Here is a 19,619-nt window from a genome sequence, read left to right as displayed (position 1 = left end):
TTGAAATAACGCTCACAGAGCAACGTGTGTCTCTGCTGCCATTCAAAGGATGCAGTCACCCGAGGAAAAGTCAAATCTAAAAGATAAGACAGGTGCAGCTGAACATGCAATCAACTGACCGAATGGAGCCCTGCAGTCAAAACTGAGCGTGAAAACCTATGAAGACCAGTCAAACGTGGCTCAAATATGAGGAAGTCACGCCTGCCCTGTGCACATGCGTTATACAAGCAACAGCCCCATGCTTCAGTTCTAATAAAGCTTCTAGTTGCTAGAAGTTCAAAGGACACCTAGAGTAAACCAAATGTGGTTACTACGGATAAAGAAATGAAGAGATGACTTATGTCCAAATGGAAAATGTTCCAATACCTGGACTTACAAAACAGAATTAAAAAAATTTTTTAAGGGACAAGATGCACAGATGATCCATCATTCCAAGCCCACATTTGAACAGATGCACATATGAAATACAACAGTGTGAAAAACAAAACTACCAAACCCAAATTCTAACCTCTCACGTAATGGGCCCTTCATTTAAAAAACAAATAGATCATCTGTGACTATTGCACGGTTATCCAACATTTGTTAAGCTTTTCCAGGGTACAGGGAGCCATGTCTGAAAGGTCACAGACACTGAAACAGAATTTAACTTATCCTTTCACCTCTGCAAAGATTTGGCAGTGTAATCAAATGAGGCTGGATATGCCTCGTTTGGCTTAATACTACAGTGATTTTGTCTAGTTAACCATGGCAACATGGTCAAAGTGGCTGTGTGCAAGAAAGAGACAGAGACAGACCAAGATCAGGTGTGCTCCTTTTAAAGACAAAACACAAGCTGTAGTTTGGTATTTCCAACAACAAAAAAAAGACTCTGCTACAGATATTCACCAACTTGTTAAGTTTTCAGAAGAAAACATTTGCAATAAAATGTATAGAAGCTATGTGCAAAAATTCTGGAAGGAAGACAAAACACCAATGATAAAACCTGGTCTTGGGAAAAATATGCCCAAAGAAGAAACCAAAAGGCAGCAACTCACAAGCAGCCAGCGCAGATTTCAACAGACTGGATCTGCCTACCGACACACTCAGCATACTAAGGCAATACACTAATAAGGCATATACACTAAGGCAATATAAGACTTCAATCTACTAGGGCAATATATTAAAACTAAAGAATGAAACAGCTTAAAAACTTACTTGGGAAAAAGCTCAGATTTGAGATTCTAATGCGCCAGTGTACCTAGTATACATACAATTAGTGCTTTAATTTGCTGAATTCCTGAAGCAGACTTTACATTCTCTATGAAACTTACAGCATCAAATTGCGTGAAAAACGACTCAGGTTTCTTTTCTATATTCTCAGTGTCCACTTTCACATCCACCATGGGGTTGAGATTCTGTGCGCGCTCCAAAGAGGCTTCGGCCCTGTTTCGGCCAACAGACCCAGTACGGATCAGGAACTGGGCTCCGGGGTCTTCTGGAGATACCTAGGAATAATACATTTTTTTTTAAATACTTGAATTTCGAGGGAAAAACAAATGAACTTTTCCACTTTAAAGAATAACTAAAACATCTACCATCTAATTGTAGTACTACTGTTCCTATAGGAGTCTGCCCAGCGCAGACTCCCTATACTCTTTCCTTCTGAGGCTTTAAAATAGACATTGAACTTTTTTCTTTAAACTGGGCACTGATGGTTAAAGAGCACCCCCTTGTGTTTATAATGAAAATTCACTCTAAACAAAAGAAGTCCATGCTTTCTTAAGTAAATGTTTAACTGCTAACAAAATGACATAATCATCAGTGCTAAGAGTTGACCAAATCCCTACCATGTGCCCAATTCTAAGCAATCAGAGAGAGACATAAGTAATTTAAAGGATGCAGTCCCTGCCTACAAGTGGTTTAAAATCAGACCAACACAAAAATTAGACACAGTTAAGAATGTCTGAAACGAACTCTTAAATTCAGTTAAAACTCAGAAAGGAGGACAGCTGAGCAGAGGTTGGAGAAGAGGGATAATTTCACTCATAAGGCTGGACGTCAGCAGAAGAGAGCCTCAAAGACAGATAACATAGTCACCTGACAGCCACCAGTAGGATTACAGATTCCACTGTTCAAAATGCATTTCTTCACACATCAAACATCTCATTTAATCATGAATCTCCATGTATGACCCCGCCACCTTCACCAAGACTGGGTTCAACAGAAGTAATCCTCCTCTCCTGCCAACTATCCACAGTATACACTCTCCCTTACTATCTTTCCTCCAAGCAAATGAGCTGGTCCTCCTCCCGTTCAAGGCCAGCCCTCTAACAGTACGCTTGACCCATCCCATCCCATCCCATCCCATCCCAGGGATCTCACCACACACAGCGAGATCATACATCATAGTGGTTAAAAGCCATGCTCTGGGATAATTCAGGTTGGATTCACAGCCGTGATTTGAATCCTGGCTCAACCACCTAAATGTGTGACCTTGAGTGAGTATGAGGGAATCACATGTAAAATGAGGACGTTACTAAAAGCGATGCACTGCTAATCACTCCACCAGGGGAGTCAGTACTACCTGTGCCCCACTCCTTGGCCTCACAGCTCCTGGCTCTCCTTCTCCCTCGCTGGACATTCCAGTTTCTATATGGGCCCTCTTAGGTGCAGCTGTTCTCAGGATTCCACCTCGGAATCATTCATCTTTTCACTCTATATAGCTCCATAAACCAACTCCATGCCTTATAGTTTCTACCAAAATCTGCTGTTATTTCTCAAATTGCTCTTACTGGTACAGATTGCTTCCTGATCCATCTGAGTCTTATATTAAACTGCCCACCAGAAAGTTCCTCCTGGAGATCCCATGGGCCAATCATAATCCAATTCCTATGTTTGTTGTCTCTGTTAACAGAGACATCTCTGACGCATCCAGTCACCAGAGCCAGAAACCTGGTCTTCCTATCCTCTACACTTCCTTGATAGCAGCCACCAGGTGACGTGGCTAAGCGCATGGCCTCTGCCAGGAGTCAGACCGCCTGGGTCCTGGTAGTACCACTAACTGCTGTGACCTTGGGCGGGCCAATACTTCACTTCCTTTTCCTCCGTTTTCTTATGTGTAAAGCAGGAATGATAATCCCTACATCTCAGAGTTGTTTTGAGGCCTAAGTGAGATACTACAACTACAGCTCCTAGAACAGCGTCCAGCACTTACAGTAAGTGTCAGCTGTTGTACTTCCTCCTTGCTTTCCCATATAGAATCCTACTGACTATACCACCGAAGCATCTCTCACCTCTCCGTGATTCTCTCCATCTCTATCCCCACTGTCATTCCACAGACCCTTTTCATCTCTCACTTAAACTATTAAAGCAGCCTTCTAAGTAGTCTTCTGCCCCATATCTTGTGCCAACCACAGTCTACACAGTATTAGTGATCTACAGAAAGCCCAAAGCTGAAGTCAATCCTCGCCCATCTGAAACTCTTCAATGACTCCTCACCACCTAGAGAATTAAGTAAGTTTACAGCAGAGCTTACCAGCTGGCCCTTCATGACTTGGACCTCACCTGCAATCTGCAACCCCCGCAGCACCACGGGCTTCACACTCTAAAAACACCAAACTGTTATATTCGATTTCTACCATGCTGTCTTGTGCTAATGTCCCCTGCCTAAAACACAGCTCCTCAAACCCTGAAAAACCTCTGCTTGTTTTTTAAGACTCAGCTCAGCTCAGAGACTCCAGGAAGTCTCTCTCATGTCCATATGCCACAACCTGAGTCAGGTAGCGTGCTCTGATTTCTGGAAAAAAATTGAGGATGGGAAGCAAATCTTGCGCATTTTTCTATCGCCAGTACCTAGTCTACTTCAGGGTAGGCAGCAGGTGCTCTTGGATGCTTGCTGACATAAACGAAATGAAAAACTCTAAGGGGCAGGAATTAACATCTTCAACTTATAGATGAACAAGCTAAGTCTCTGTGAGGTTAATTCCCTTTCCCAGCTTTAGAAGGTATGATTTGAGCCCAAGCCTTCATGATTCCAAAGCTTCTGCAAAATGCAGCACCATCTTCCTGGGACGTTCCTAGTCAGGGACAAAAGAACAAGCAAACTACAAAAGGCAGAACCACCAGAAAGTGTTCACGAACTATGAAATTTATGAGATGGGAGTCAGGCTGGGTAAGTTGACTGGGACCAGGTTATACGAAGCCAGTGGTTCTCAACCCTCCCTGACTTACAGACTCACCTGGAGAACTTTTATTTTTAAATAACTCCCCAAATATTCTAAAGCACAGATGGGATTGAGAACCACCATGTCAGGCTTTGAAAACCAGTCAGAGGAGTCAGGCCTTACAGCGGAAGGCAAGTAGAAGGCACTATCAGTCTTTAAACTGAAGAGGCAACGGTTGACTCCAACTCTGGGTGGCATTCGTGCCAGTGCCGAGGCAGTGAGAGAACCACATCACATGGCCTCGGTGTTCTCCATCCCCATTCTCAGATTTCCCAACCAAATGAGGAAACTACCATCCCATTGTGGTTTCGTTTTTCTACACCAACGGCCTCCAGGTTTTGGAACCATCCTTCCTTGGGTCTCCACTCTTACCCTCTCTACCCAAGCAAACAAATTCTTCCCCTGGATGGGGTGTTCCTGCCACTAGGGGGCACTGTGGCTGGTGGGCGGGGGGGATGTCAAAGCTGGGAGGGTTCAGTTAATTATCTGGCAGCTTGCTTGCAGGGATTTTCTTTCCTTAGAAAGTTTTGAATTCAAGTCAAAAATCAATTTGTGACTGTGATATTAAGTGAGCCAACCTATGTGTCTCTTCGTATTGCAGGAGAATTAAGACAACAAAAATTCTAGATATTATTTTCTCCTGAAACTCCAAACAGGAGAGCTTTTAAAAATTTCATTAACATTTACTTTTGTCTACAGAGCCTATACCTCGCACTGTGTGTGCTAGTTACTTAGCATGAGACAGGACCCCTGTTCATTGCCTAAAAGGAAAAAAAGACACAAATAATATGTGACAACACAATTTTTGAAATATTTTAACTGAAAAAATACATGATTTCTGGAATTTGCTTTAAAAAACTGTCCCAAAAAATACAGGGGAAAAGATAAATAAAAAGATCAACAAAACATTGGTATCTGTAGAAGCCAAGTAGGTGAGGTGTCAAATATTATTCTACTTCTGTATATATTTGAAATTTTCTATAAAAGAAAACCAAAATGTCATTGAGGCATGAGAATGTAGACAAAGCAGCAGTTATTTTCACTTTGGAGAAAAGATAGGTCAGAGAAAGCTACATAGGGGTTGGGCACTATGGTTCTATTATCAATTAAATAATATTTTATCATATAATTAACTATTGGATGCTTATTACATGCAGGCACTACATTAAGTGGTCCATATACATTCTCTCTGATCCAACATTTCCCAAGGTAATGCCTGTGAAGCACCTCCATCAAGATCTCCTGAGACACCTCTGCTTTTCTTCTGAGATACCTTTTAAATGTATATATTCCTGAGCCTTACCTCAGGCTTTGTAAAGTAGAATCATTAGGGGTGAAAGCTACACCAAAACAAAGCCCCAAGGCAATTCTGTATTTTAAATGAGTGATTCAGGTGATTTAAAGGTACAAATTGGAAGAGCACTCCTCTACTCCTCACAATCACCCTCCAAGGGAGATGCTAACTCCACTTTACAGATGGGAAAGGTCATCACCCCGTAGGATATGGTGGAGCTGAATTCAAACCCGGTGCTGGCGCTGTCAGTCTCCAAGGGCTACGGTGCCACTGACGCCAGCCCTCCTCTTTCACAGCCCAGAAGGGGCAAGTAGGAAGGCACGAAATCTCCACGTGTTTATACCAAAGAGGGGAGATGGCGAAGGAGAGTGATAAGGCGGCATCTCACCTGCTCGTGATCCAGCATGGTCAGTCCTTTCACTCCGGCCAGGATGAGATTCTTGGCGATTTCAGCCCCGAGTCCCTTCATGCCAACAAGAAGCACCCGGGAGGCCCGCAGCCTACAAGGCAGATATTGTCAACAGGATGAAAGAGGACAGTGGAAGCTCTCCGAGTTATTGAAGAACAAAACAAGACAAAAATAGGGAAATGATCTTGGATTTCATTAACTGCACTTAAGCATCCAGGCCTCAAATCTTGAAAAAGAGACAGGCTCCAATCTATCCTGCTGAGAACAATTCATTCAACAAATATTTATTGAGCACCTACTATGCCAGGCCCCCCTCCAAGGTGTGGAAATACAGCAGTGAATAAACAGACACAATTCCTGCCCTCAGAGCTTGTATTTTGTAGAGACAGACAAACAAATAGAGATATATAATATCTCAAAAAGTGAAGAAAATCAAGCATGGTATGGATCAGGAATGATGGAGGATGTGAGTTTAGTCAGACTGATCGTGAAGGCCTTTCCACAGAGGTGCTGAGCAAAAATCGAAATGAAATGAAGGACATATATATACAGACACTTGGGAGAAGAACATTCCAGGCAGAGAAAAAAGCAAGTGCAAAAGCCCTGAAGCAGAGGAGTGCTTGGCATATTCCAGGAGCAGGAAGGCAGATAGAGCAGCTGAAGAGCAAAGGGAAGAGTGAGCAAAGGGAAGAATGGGGGACTTCCCTCGTGGTCCAGGGGTTAAGACTTCACCTTCCAATGCAGGGGGTGCGGGGTCTGATCCCTGGTCAGGGAACTAAGATCCCACATGCCTCCCCGTCAAAACACCAAAACATAAAACAGAAGCGATAATATAACAAATTCAATAAAGACTTTTAAAATGGTCCACATCAAAAAAATCTTTAAAAAAGGTAAGAATGGTAGATGAGGCTGTAGACAGAGTCAGGGGCCACATCATGAAGGCTCTTACAGGCACTGTCAGGATTCTGGATTTTATTCTAAACATGATGGAAAGCCATTGGGGGCGGTTACAGTTGGAAGGGGAAGAGTGTCACAGTTAAGGTGAGAGAGGATGATGGCTTGAACTAGTGTGACAGCAGAAGAGAAGGGGAGAAGGGGTACTATTTAAGCTATAACACACAAGGTGGCATGAAAGAGGGCGCATCTGGGAAGTGTTTAGCTCATTCTGAGCCTGTAGAGTGACAGAAGATGAGGCTTAAAAAAAAAAATGGTAGGGCTTCCCTGGTGGCGCAGTGGTTAGGTATCCGCCTGCCAATGCAGGGGACACGGGTTCAAGCCCTGGTCCGAGAAGATCCCACATGCCGCGGAGCAACTAAGCCCGTGCATCATAACTACTGAGCCTGCACTCTAGAGCCCACGTGCCACAACTACTGAAGCCCGCGCACCTAGAGCCCACGCTCTGCAACAAGAGAAGCCACCGCAATGAAAAGCCCGTACACTGCAATGAAGACCAGCCCACGCACAGCAACTAGAGAAAGCCCACACACAGCAAGGAAGACCCGATGCAGCCAAAAATAAATAAATTTAAAAAAAAAAAGGTAGTCAGAGAAGTCTGGACTTAACTCTGAGGTCAGCAGAAGGCAGTATAGGTCCACAATACCTTATTCGAAATCCCTTGAACCAGAAGTGTTTCAGAATCAGAATTTTTCATATTTGAAAAAGGAAATAAAGGGAATTTCCTTGGGGTTCAGTGGTTAGGACTCCGTGCTTTCACTGCTGAGGGCCTGGATTCAATCCCTGGTTGGGGAACTAAGATCCCACAAGCCGCCCAGTAGGCCAAAAAAAGGAAACAAAGAGTTTGCATCATATATCATGAAAAACCCCATCAGGATCTTAGGCAGCACCCTGTAATCAAACTCATTAATATTTTTGCAGCAAATGTATGATTATTCACACTGAAAAGCATTAGTAAGAACTAAGAACGGTCTCACCTAAATTCAAGTTCTGCTGACCAATGAGTTTGCTCCTAATTTATGAAATGAGTCCATTCTCATCAAGTACCACTACTAAGGAGAACATGCAGAAACTCTTTTCCAAAAATGGTTCTAATAATTATGGACACTTGCATGTCATCAGGCTAGAAGTCTTTAATGGGAATGATGGCTGATAAAATCGAGTCCTGCACTGATTCTTTTTTTTTTTGTTTTAATTTTTGGCTGCGTTGGGTCTTCGTTGCTGTGCGCGGGCTTTCTCTAGTTGCAGCGAGCAGGGGCTACTCTTCGTTGAGGTGTGCGGGCTTCTCTGATTCTTGATGCTAGCAGATTTGGGATTTCCTTCAGTGATATGACCAAAGGGTAAAATGGCAGGGGGGAGGGGGGAGGGAGAGAACATTGACATAGGCATATGTCTGGGGCTCAGCTTCTCCATTATTGCTTTTTTCTACATGGCCCTTCCACTGCCAACCATAGCCTAGGTGACAGGAGCCTTTCAAGTGACAATTCCACTTCACCAGAATAATTGGGCAGAGGGCTTACAGCATACAAGCAAGGTAAATAACAGAGATGCTAGCAATGAGCAGGTCTCTTATCACAGATTGATAGCATTACACCAGCAGAGGGGAGGAGGAAGGAAGCCACGCAGCCTTCCAGAGTCGCTCCAATCCCTTGAGAATCAGCACATATAATAAATATGCAATGTTTCCAAAGAGAACATCGTGCACATACCAAACCTTTGACATTAGAAAGGCTGAGCAGCCGTGCATTTAGCTGTACCTTCCAGGTCTCTGCTCTCACTGTTAGCCTGCGAGCCCTCCCTTTACCTGGTCCTAACACTGCTGCGCCTGAACTCCAGGTTCCACGGTCCCTCTCAGTCTGAGTGACAGTCTTTTCCCGTTTGGCTGCTGTATCTACCTCAAGGATACAGCTAGACCGGCCCCACTCACTTCTGGGAAATCTGTACCCTCAGACGTTACCGATGGTCCCCTCATCTCCAAACCCACTAACTTCTCCTCGGGCACTGTTTTCCTTGCTGCTCCTTCAGCAACGAGCATGGCCCATCACTAACGCCCTCCAGGTGTGAAGACTTGGGCTTGACTTCTGGCTCTGCCACTTCCTAACTGGGTGACCCAGGCAAACTGCACGACCTCTCTGACCTTCAGTCTATTCATCTGTAAAATGGAGATACCAATTCTGACTTCATGATTTAATCTCCTCGACGACCTGGTCAAACATGTATGCAAAACCACCTGGCATCCTCCCCATCATAGAACAGGTGCTCCATAAAAGTTATTTGAACATCTCTTCAATCCCCACTGCCTTAATTACAAAAGGGCTCAGTGATGGGTTTGATTCTGATGTTCAAAAAATCTGACAGAGGAAAAAAAACCCATTAAGCTGGCATTTAAACCCATTCAGTCTTGGCTCCCTCCCATTTTCCCTGCCTTACCTTCCACTACTACCAGATCATCTCTGTTATTTACCTTGCTTGTATGCCCTAAGCCCTCTGCCCAATTATTCTGGTGAAGTAGAATTGTCACTTGAAAGGCTCCTGTCACCTAGGCTATGGTTGGCAGTGGAAGGGCCGTGTAGAAAAAAGCAATAATGGAGAAGCTGAGCCCCAGACATATGCCTATGTCAATGTTCTCTCCCTCCCCCCCCCCATTTTACCCTTTGGTCATATCACTGAAGGAAATCCCAAATCTGCTAGCATCAAGATCAGTGCAGAGGGCTTCCCTGGTGGCACAGTGGTTGAGAATCCGCCTGCCAATGCAGGGGACATGGGTTTGAGCCCTGGTCTGGGAAGATCCCACATGCCGTGGAGCAACTGGGCCCCTGAGCCACAACTACTGAGCCTGCGCTCTGGAGCCTGTGCTCCGCAACAAGAGAGGCCGCAATAGTGAGAGGCCCGTGCACCGCGATGAAGAGTGGCCCCCGCTCGCCGCAACTAGAGAAAGCCCTCGCACAGAAACGAAGACCCAACACAGCCAAAAATAAATAAATAAATAAATAAAAATCAGTGCAGGAACAAGAGAAGCTATTCATTCATTCATTCATTCATTTTTAGCTGCGTTGGGTCTTCGCTGCTGTGCACAGGCTTTCTCTAGTTGCAGCGAGCGGGGGCTACTCTTCATTGCGGTGCGTGGGCTTCTCATTGTGGTGGCTTCTGTTGTTGCAGAGCACGGGCTCTAGGCTTCAGTAGTTGTGGTGCACAGGCTCAGTAGTTGTGGTGCATGGGCTCAGTAGTTGTGGCTCATGGGCTCTAGAGTGCAGGCTCAGTAGTTGTGGCGCACGGGCTTAGTTGCTCCGCGGCATGTGGGATCTTCCTGGACCTGGGCTCGAACCCATGTCCCCTGCATTGGCAGGCGGATTCTTAACCCCTGCACCACCAGGGAAGTCCCCCACCTGCAGACTTTAAATCACAACATTCCACACACCTGAAACACACCCTGTCTTCCTCTCTCTGCCTAGTCAAGCCTTTCCTCCAGACCTCAAACCCCAACTCGAATGCCATTTCCTCAAAAAGTCCTTATCACGGCACTCAGGCGAGTACCCTCTAAACTCTTCCAGTAACTGCTCCACAAAAATGCCTCTGACATAAATCACATGCAGCCCGTGGCCTCTCTAGGATCCCTCCATCCTAGAGAGCTCCATAGACTCTGACTGCTCGGGAGGGTTTTGGGGTTTTGTTTGTTTTGTTTTGTCTTTGTGGCCATGCCTTGTAGCATGCAAGATCTTAGTTCCCCAACCAGGTATCGAACCCATGCCCTCTGCAGTGGAAGCTTGGAGGCTTAACCACTGGACCGCCAGGGAAGTCCCTTGGGAAGTTTTTTAATTCAACTGCCAACAACACTGAATATCATGTTTATGTTTTTAATCCTTAACCATTCTAGGGGCCCTGAGATTACTGCTTATTTATGGCTCAATTACATGAAAAGCACTTAAAATAGTACCTGGCACATAGTCAGCATTGAATGAATGTTAGCTATCATTACTCAGGCTCTAATGCAGCAATTTCCTTCTTGGAATCAATCCTGCAGAAATACTCACGTGGGCACAAAAATCATGTACAATGCTATTCACAGCAGCGTCGTCCACCACTTCCCTCCATTTTCACAGCCACACAGCCCTACTCTGAGTCACCATTTCTCACCTATAAAAACCACAAGAGTGGGCTTCCCTGGTGGCGCAGTGGTTGAGAATCTGCCTGCCAATGCAGGGGACACGGGTTCGAGCCCTGGTCTGGGAAGATCCCACATGCTGCGGAGCAACTGGGCCCGTGAGCCACAACTACTGAGCCTGCGCGTCTGGAGCCTGTGCTCCTCAACAAGAGAGGCCGAATAGTGAGAGGCCTGCGCACCGCAATGAAGAGTGGCCCCCGCTCGCCACAACTAGAGAAAGCCCTCGCGCAGAAACGAAGACCCAACACAGCCAAAAAGTTAAATAAATAAATAGCGTTCCCTTAAAAAAAGAAAAAAAAAAAACCCACAAGAGCCTGACACCTGGCCTCCCTGCTTACATTCCTGCCCCCAACAATCCACTGTCCCCATCTCAGGTAGAGACCTTCTAAACCTGACCACGCCACTCTCCTGCTCAGACCTTTCAATGGTTCCCATGCAAGCTCCTTACCAACAGCCCTGCATACCACTCCTGCCTGTCTCATCCTACTCTCTCCCCTGGTAACTTGCCTACAGCCAGGCTGGCCTTCCTTGATCCCAGAAAATGCCACATTTGCTCCCACCGTAGGACTCTAGCATTAGCTGTTCTCTCTGCTTCTTCCCCTAACTCTTCACATAACCCATTCTTTAGGTCTCAGCTCAACTGCCCCTCCTTAAAAAAGTCCACACTGGCCACCTAATCCAAAATAGGTCTACGTCTTTTCTATCTAGAATTTTGCTACTTGTTTATGTGTTCATTCCTCGTTCCTCCATTACAATGTAAGTAAGCTCCAGAAACCATGGTATCTCTAGCATCTATGACTGTGCTTGGGACTTATCACACTGTTACTCCAATTACTATTGAATTAATAGATACACCAGGACTTACACCAGGACTTCCCTGGTGGTGCAGTGGTTAAGAATCCGCCTGCCAATGCAGGGGACACGGGTTTGAGACCTGGTCTGGGAAGATCCAACGTGCCGCGGAGCAACTAAGCCCGGGCGCCATAACTACTGAGCCTGCGCTCTAGAGCCCGCGAGCCGCAACTACTGAGCCCGTGTGCCACAACTACTGAAGCCCACACTCCTAGAGCCCGTGCTCCACAACAAGAGAAGCCACCGCAATGAGAAGCCCGCGCACCGCAACGAAGAGTAGCCCCCGCTCCCCGCAACTAGAGAAAGTCTGCGTGCAGCAATGAAGACCCAATGCAGCCAAAAATAAAATAAATTAAAAAAAAACAAAAAACAGTGACAGTAATTACCAACCACAGAGGACTCACTAAGTTCCAGGCACTGAGCTAGGTACAATACATACAGTGCCTCACTGAAACCTTGATTATGGTTCTTCACTGTTTTTCTCTCAGAAAAAAAGCACACATCCTAAATGTTGCATACAATTTCTCTCCCTAAAAGGCCAAGTGGCTCCACAGGCCCCCAAGTAGGCCATCACGTTTCCATAGGAAAGGATCCATGTCTGCCTTGAGAAACGAAAAAACTGAGGTTCAGAAAAGGTGTCCAAGCTCTCACAGCTAACGGGTGCCCAGAGCTGGGATCCCAAATTCAATTCTAACCAGGATCTGTGATTTTTTTTTTCCCTCTCTCAATGTCTCCCCCATGCTGCCTTGCATATAGTAGGTTCTAAATAAATACTTGCTGATTTACTCTCCTCTCTACTTCTGCTGCCATGGGAATACCTTTTCAATTTCTGGGAAGGAAGGAACCAGTCTTTACACCACAATCTGAATTCACAATACATACTGCAAGGTAAGTCAAGACAATGAATTCCACTCATGATTAAAAATTCTGAAGACGACCAAATTCATATTCAAACCACATTTATTGAGAGTCTAATGCGTGAGAGTGAGTCATGCAAAAATCTTGTATAAGATGATTTCAAGTAGGGCGAGCACAATGTCCCCGAGGCCAGAGAGAGCTTTAGCATATCTGAGGAACATAAAGATACAAGCAGCCTGAATGGAGTGAGCCAGGGAGATGCAGGCAAGGTCGGACAAAGCAGGGCAGGAAAGGCAACGGATTTTTAAAGATCTGAGTATACAGGAAATCACTGGAAGGCTTTAAGCAGGACTGCTGTGATCTGTTTTTTAAATTTAAATCAGTTTGGCTGCTGTGTGGAGGATGGATTATAAAGAGTCACACGTGGAACAGGGGAGACCAGGGAGGAACCGTTGAGGTGACCTGAGATGATGCGGGTAGCTTGGACTAAGAAGGGAGGATGAGACAGAGCTTGAAGCAGAGCCTAGAGGAATTCCCTATAGACTGGATGTGGACAGAAAGGACAGAGGTTCCTAGGTTTCTGGTCACTGTGACCAGGAAAATGATGGGGCCACTTGGAAGATCTGACCATTTTCTCCTTCTAAAAATACTCTCCGCTTAACTAACAGTACAGTCCTTTTCACTTAAATCTACAATCCTGCCCCATCCAACTGCCCATTCATTATACTTACTTAAATGTCCTGACAGAATCCAAGACAGACCTTAAGACTGTTCCTCACCTCGATCTGCCTGGGCAAATCTGCTCCTCCTACAGTCTTTCTTGTCCTTTTGGAGTTTCCACTCATCCCACTGACGCCTGCTTTATCTCATTTATCTCAACCTATTTCCTATTTAGTTTCCCTTATTTTGTGGCTGGTGATTTATACTTGTCAAATAATGGTAGCTATAACTTACTGAATGCTTTCTGTGCGTAGACTCTATTCATGCATAATCTCATTTCTTTCTCAATAATCTTATGATGTAGATTCTGTTATTCCCATTTGATAAGTGAGAAAACTGAAGCACAGAGAAGTTAAGAAATGTATCCAAGGTTAGATAACTACGAAGTTCTGGAGCTGAGATTCAAACTCAACTATTAACAACTAAAAAATTGATCCTTATATGAAACAACCAGGATTGGCCTCCAGTACACACTCAGTCACTTTCATGGCAAGTAGGTGCCTATGGAACCAACTGAAGCGCTGTCTGAACAGCAGCAGTGTAGGGTAATGAGTGCTTGAAAACAGGGAAGTTTTTGGAGCCCCTTTCCTGTAAAGTCAAAACTTCAGTTGAGGGCTTCCCTGCTGGCACAGTGGTTGAGAATCTGCCTGTTAATGCAGGGAACACGGGTTCGAGCCCTGGTCTGGGAGGATCCCACATGCCGCGGAGCAACTAGGCCTGTGAGCCACAACTACTGAGCCTGCGCGTCTGGAGCTTGTGCTCTGCAACAAGAGAGGCCGCGACAGTGAGAGGCTCACGCACCGCGATGAAGAGTGGCCCCCGCTCACCACAACTAGAGAAAGCCCTCGCACAGAAACGAAGACCCAACACAGCAAAAATAAATAAATAAATTACTAAACTCCTACCCCCAACATCTTAAAAAAAAAAAAAAAACTTCAGTTGAGTCCTTAAAGATTTAGTCACACTCACCCCTCCTTTTTTGCAGATGTGGAACCTAAGGCCAAGAAACTGTTGTGACTCACCCAGGGTCAGAGAGCTAGTTAGCAGAGCTGGGAATTGAACCCAGGCTTCTGGACTTCCTAGGTCTTTGCAGTGTACAATCATTTCATCCACTCAACAAATATCTGAATGCCTACATACTTGCAGGCACTGGGAATTTAATAGAGACCAATCAAAACCCACATCTTAATTACTGGACATTTATAAAGTGCTTGCCCTCATGGAGCTTATCCTCTACTTCTCCCTTCTCAGTCACCCTCCTTCCTCACTCTTAGATAGGGGATAAATGACCGCTGAGTGGAAGGAGAAAAATTAGACATGCCTTTGTTGTGAAAGTCGGTGCAAAAACTGAAGCACAGTCTGAGAACATACAGGGCTGCCAGCTTCAACACTCTCCTTTATGTTCATCTGATTGAAAGAATGAGCCTCCCATTGTGGCTAATGAGCTACTGTGGAAATAGCAGTGAACCTGAAGTTAGTGGCTTAGATTCAAGTCCTCCTTCTTCTATGTACTTGGTGTGTGACCTTGGGAGAGGTGGCTCCCTTCCCTGAACCTCACCCACAAAATGGGCTCGGCGCCACAGCAAGAGATGCAAACTCACGTGCTTACAGGGGCCAGGCAATTCTATCAATGAGTGAAGCAGAGCTGCTGGAGACGACGGCCAAGTAGAGAGCCCAGGCTCTGTGTAAAAGAGCCTCGGGACTTCCCTGGCGGTCAAGTGGTTAAGAGTCTGCACTTCCAATGCAGGTGACGCGGGTTCGATCCCTGGTTGGGTAACTAAGATCCCACATCCTCGCGGTGCGGCCGAATAAGAGAGGTGGCCACTGCTTAGCTCCAACCAATGTGGAGATGTCTGACCTTACTATTTTTCAAAAGACAGAAATCAGAAACTGTGAAATCTCCATATGTGGGAAGGGTGGGGTTGGTTGGGAGGAAGACAGACACATCTTCCCAACTTCTCATTATAAAAAATTTCAAACATACAGAAAAACAGAAAGAAGAGTTAATGTTTTGCTCTACTGGCTTTACCCATATGCCGACATCACAGCACTTCACACCTTTAGCATGCAACTCCAAAAATATGACATTCTCCTTCCTAACCACACTATTATCACATCTAGAAAATAATTCCCAAATATCATCTAACAGGACTGAATACTCAAATTTCCCCTATTGCCTAAAAGATGTATTTTAGGGAAGTTTTCTTTTTGAACCAGGATCCAGTCAGGGTTACACCTTGCATTTGGCTCCACTCTTTACTCTCTTAATCTAGAACAGTCCCTTCTCTTGTTTTTTCCATGACATTGACTTCTGGAAGAGAACCAGGGCAGTCGTCTTGTAAAACGTTCCACATTCTGGACATCTCATCATTACCTCAATGGTGTCCTTTAATTTGTTCCTCTGTTCTGTGAAAACATGATATCTGGCAGGAAAACATAGAAGATGATGCACTGAGGTTCTTATTTCACTACATCAGAAGACACATTATTAAATATTTCTACGTGAAGTCGATTTTATTCCTTCTGATGCTCAAACTGCCCCAAATTTGGCCAATTCTCTAGATTTTTAAATGCTAGCAACTAATTTCAAAAAAATTAAAACACTGTATGAGAGATACACACCATTTTTTGGGTTTTTTTTAATTTTGAGCCTTCTTTTAATTTATTTATTTTTATTTTTGGCTGTGTTGGGTCTTCGTTTCTGTGCAAGGGCTTTCTCTAGTTGTGGCAAGCGGGGGCCACTCTTCATCGCGGTGCGCAGGCCTCTCACTGTCGCAGCCTCTCTTGTTGCGGAGCACAGGCTCCAGACGTGCAGGCTCAGTAGTTGTGGTTCACGGGCCTCGTTGCTCCACGGCATGTGGGATCTTCCCAGACCAGGGCTCGAACCCATGTCCCCTGCATTAGCAGGCAGATTCTCAACCACTGCGCCACCAGGGAAGCCCACACACCAGTTTTTAACCTCCAGACTGTATGAGTTCCCTTGAAGACCCTTTTTATTATTATTTGTCTCCCTTCCAATTCTCTGACAACCTTGGTCCAACATTATAGAGTCAGAGGCAAAACTGTAGCCAGAATGCAGTCTGTCCATTCGCAGGCTGCTTTCTATTTCACAAGGATCCCCAGTCCCCAAAGTTCTCCTATCCCACCTGGAGTTCCCTTAGAGACAAGTCAATTTGCTTTGCGGAGCCTCCTTCCTTTCTGTACAGAGGAGGAAATCACTGCCTTTCCTTCTCCAAAGAGCTGCTATGAGACTCAGCTGAAAAAGGGACAAGAGAGCACTTTAATCAACTCTGTAAGACTGTATACAAATCTATAGATTCCAAATTATAGGGTAACCCCTTCCTACCCTCCCAGGACCCTCAGCCAATCCTTTTCAGGTTCTCCGCTGAGTTCCAGACATCTTCACTTCCTCAGAATAGCTCCCATCTCCCAAGAATTCCATACCCCGACTCTGATTTGCCCCTTAGGTCACCTCTCCCTCAGGAGCCCTCCATCCATTCTTTAATGCTCCTCAGATAAATCATTCATTCCTACCCCTCCGACAGATCTCTCACTAATTCCAGTTTAATCCTCACCAACTTTACCCCGCCTCAAACAAAACCACCTACTGCCCCCAACGCCTGGAATCAACCCTTCTAGTACACTTAGGATCCCCTTCTCAACCCTTCAGGAACCCCTAACACTCCTTCAAACGGCAGTTCCTAAACTCATTCGACACTGTGTCTTCAGCCCCATTCTCATCATTTAATCCCCAATCTTCTATTTCAGGTGCCTTCAACCCTCAGACCAGTGCTTGCTAATGCCTCGTAATGCGCCCTCCTCCCCAGTCACAGAAGGCTCCACACACCTCAAATGAGCCTGAAGTAAGCCCCACCTCACCCCACCCACCACACACGCTCTCTCACCACAAAGCTGTAGAAGCTCCCGCCCCTCAAGCCTCTTGAACCGCCTGCCTACCCAACCCTTGATCAATTAACTCTGCCCTCTGTACTCAGGCACATCTCATAACCACCCCCATCACTCAGACCTCATCGCTGAACTCAACCACTCACATATTTATTTCTACTTAGATGTGTATGTAGTAAACAGCTAAAACGTTAAGTCCAAAATAGAACTGCTGACTCTTCCCCCACCTCAGTCAGTGAAGGCACTTCCGTCTTTCCAACTGCTTCGGCCAAAAACCTTGAGTTCTGCCTCTCCCACTCCACACATTTAATCCTTCAGCAAAGCCTGTCCCCTCTACCTTCAAATTATATCCAGAATCTACATCTGATCCCTTCCCTAGAGTTCCAAGCCACCATTACTTGCATCTCAAGGGGATTACCGCAGTAGCCCCCTAAGCGGAATCCTTATTTCCACTTCTGCCCACTTCCACCTGTTCTCCATGCAGCAAGAGCGATCCTTTTCAAACACAATTCAGATCGTGTTACTCCTCTGCTCAAAACTCTCCAACAGGTTTCCCAGCACACTTAGAGTTCAAAAGCTACCTCCTGGGACTTCCCTGGTGGCACAGTGGTTAAGAATCCACCTGCCAATGCAGGGGACACGGTTTGAGCCCTGGTCCGGGAAGATCCCACATGCCGTGGGGCTACTAAGCCCGTGCGCCACAACTACTGAGCCTGCGCTCTAGAGCCCGCGAGCCACGACTACTGAGCCCACGTGCCACAACTACTTAAGCCTACATGCCTAGAGCCTGTGCTCCGCAACAAGAGAAGCCACCGCAATAAGAATCCCGCGCACCGCAATGAACAGTAGCCCCCACTCGCCGCAACTAGACAAAAGCCCGCGCGCAGCAACGAAGACCCAACGCAGCCCAAAAATCAATCAAGTAATTAATTTAAAAAAGAAAAAAAAAGGTACCCCTCATTTGGTTGCAGCCACCCTGTTGCTCTCATTTGCCAAGCATGCTCTGGCCTCTAGGATTTTACACTTGTCCCCTATGCTAGGAAGATCCTCCCAGATGGCCACAGGGCTCTTTCCTTTCATACGGGTCCGAGGCTCAATGTTACCTCTTCAGAGGCCTCCCCTGGCCACCCTATCAAAATAGCTCTCCCACCCCACCATCCGTTATTGATCCTCTTTCCCTGCTTTATTTTTTCTCCCTAGCACTTGCATTACCTAATATTTTATTATTTTTTATGTGCATTGCCTCCCCCACCGGAACGTAAGCTCCATGTGGGCAAGGAGTCTGCCTAGTTCATTAATACCCGCTCAGCGCCGGTGGCAGGTGCTCAATAAATATCTGATCATATCGACCACCTCTTTCAAAGACTTCATCCCCTCCGATAATTACTCCCCCATACCCAAGGTATCCCCAATCCTGTCCTCTCGGGACACACCCCCAGATATAGACACAAGCAATCTCTTCGGGTACCTCCAGCACCCCCAGACTCTCCGAGCCTCTCAGGAACCTCACTTGAAATTACAAACCCCTCGGAAAAAACCCTCACTCTTTCAGACTGGCCCACTCCTTAAAGGCCACAAAAATGAATGCAAGCTCTCATCTACTGGGCTCGCCAGTCTCCCCAGCAACCAGCAGAGAACAGGTTTCCACTACCTATGAATGAATGAACTATGCCCCCCCGCCACTTTCATCGTTTCCATGCATTCCTGGCCCCTCCTATTCCCTAAGTCCCCAACCCCGATCCAAACGCCACCATCGCTCCCTTCGGGCGTCGAGTTCCTGAGTCTGCATCCTCCGGATCGCTCAGAACTCCCCCAGCTCCCCTTCTAGAGGTCGCCAATTCCTCGGAACAGCCCTCCCACAACCTAGCACGTCCCCGCTTCCCATACCTTCCGAGGAAACATCCCAAATCAACCCCTCCAGTCCTCTCAGGAAGGCGACCACGGCCGGGTACACGATTCCCGCCTCCTCTCTTCAAATTAAACCCTCCGGCTCCCCAACGCCTCAGGCCAGACCACCCTCCAAACCCTCAGTCCCACAAGCCGCACCGGCCCTTACCGTTTCTGGGCCTCCAATCCCCAGAGACGGATCTGCCGGTCATACTGAGCCGCCTCCTCCTCGCTGATACCGCCGCCTGCCTCCTCCTTCTCCACCATGGCGCCGGCTCTCAGCGCCGGAGCTCTGGTCCTGCTCACGGCAACCGCCCGCCGGCCCCACAAGCCGCCAACCGCCACGGGCCGCGCGCCCAGGCCGCATCTGCGCCT

The 19,619-nt window shown here is 46.3% G+C and overlaps 1 protein-coding gene across 1 annotated transcript in view; it reads right to left on the bottom strand.

Moving 5' to 3' along the window:
- The window catches only part of SAE1 (SUMO1 activating enzyme subunit 1), a 79,400-nt gene extending 59,781 nt beyond the window's left edge, over positions 1-19,619 (bottom strand). Inside the window, exons 1-3 of the mRNA XM_004271119.4 lie at positions 19,414-19,619; positions 5,885-5,996; positions 1,311-1,484 (exon numbers count right to left, since the gene is read on the bottom strand). Of these exons, the coding sequence (XP_004271167.1) occupies positions 1,311-1,484; positions 5,885-5,996; positions 19,414-19,511 (384 nt within the window). The 5' untranslated portion in view covers positions 19,512-19,619. The remainder of the gene's footprint in view (positions 1-1,310; positions 1,485-5,884; positions 5,997-19,413) is intronic.

The sequence above is a fragment of the Orcinus orca genome, chromosome 20, assembly GCF_937001465.1.
Source record: "Orcinus orca chromosome 20, mOrcOrc1.1, whole genome shotgun sequence".
In the NCBI taxonomy this organism is placed as follows: domain Eukaryota; kingdom Metazoa; phylum Chordata; class Mammalia; order Artiodactyla; family Delphinidae; genus Orcinus; species Orcinus orca.
This window is presented reverse-complemented; position numbering and strand designations above follow the sequence as displayed.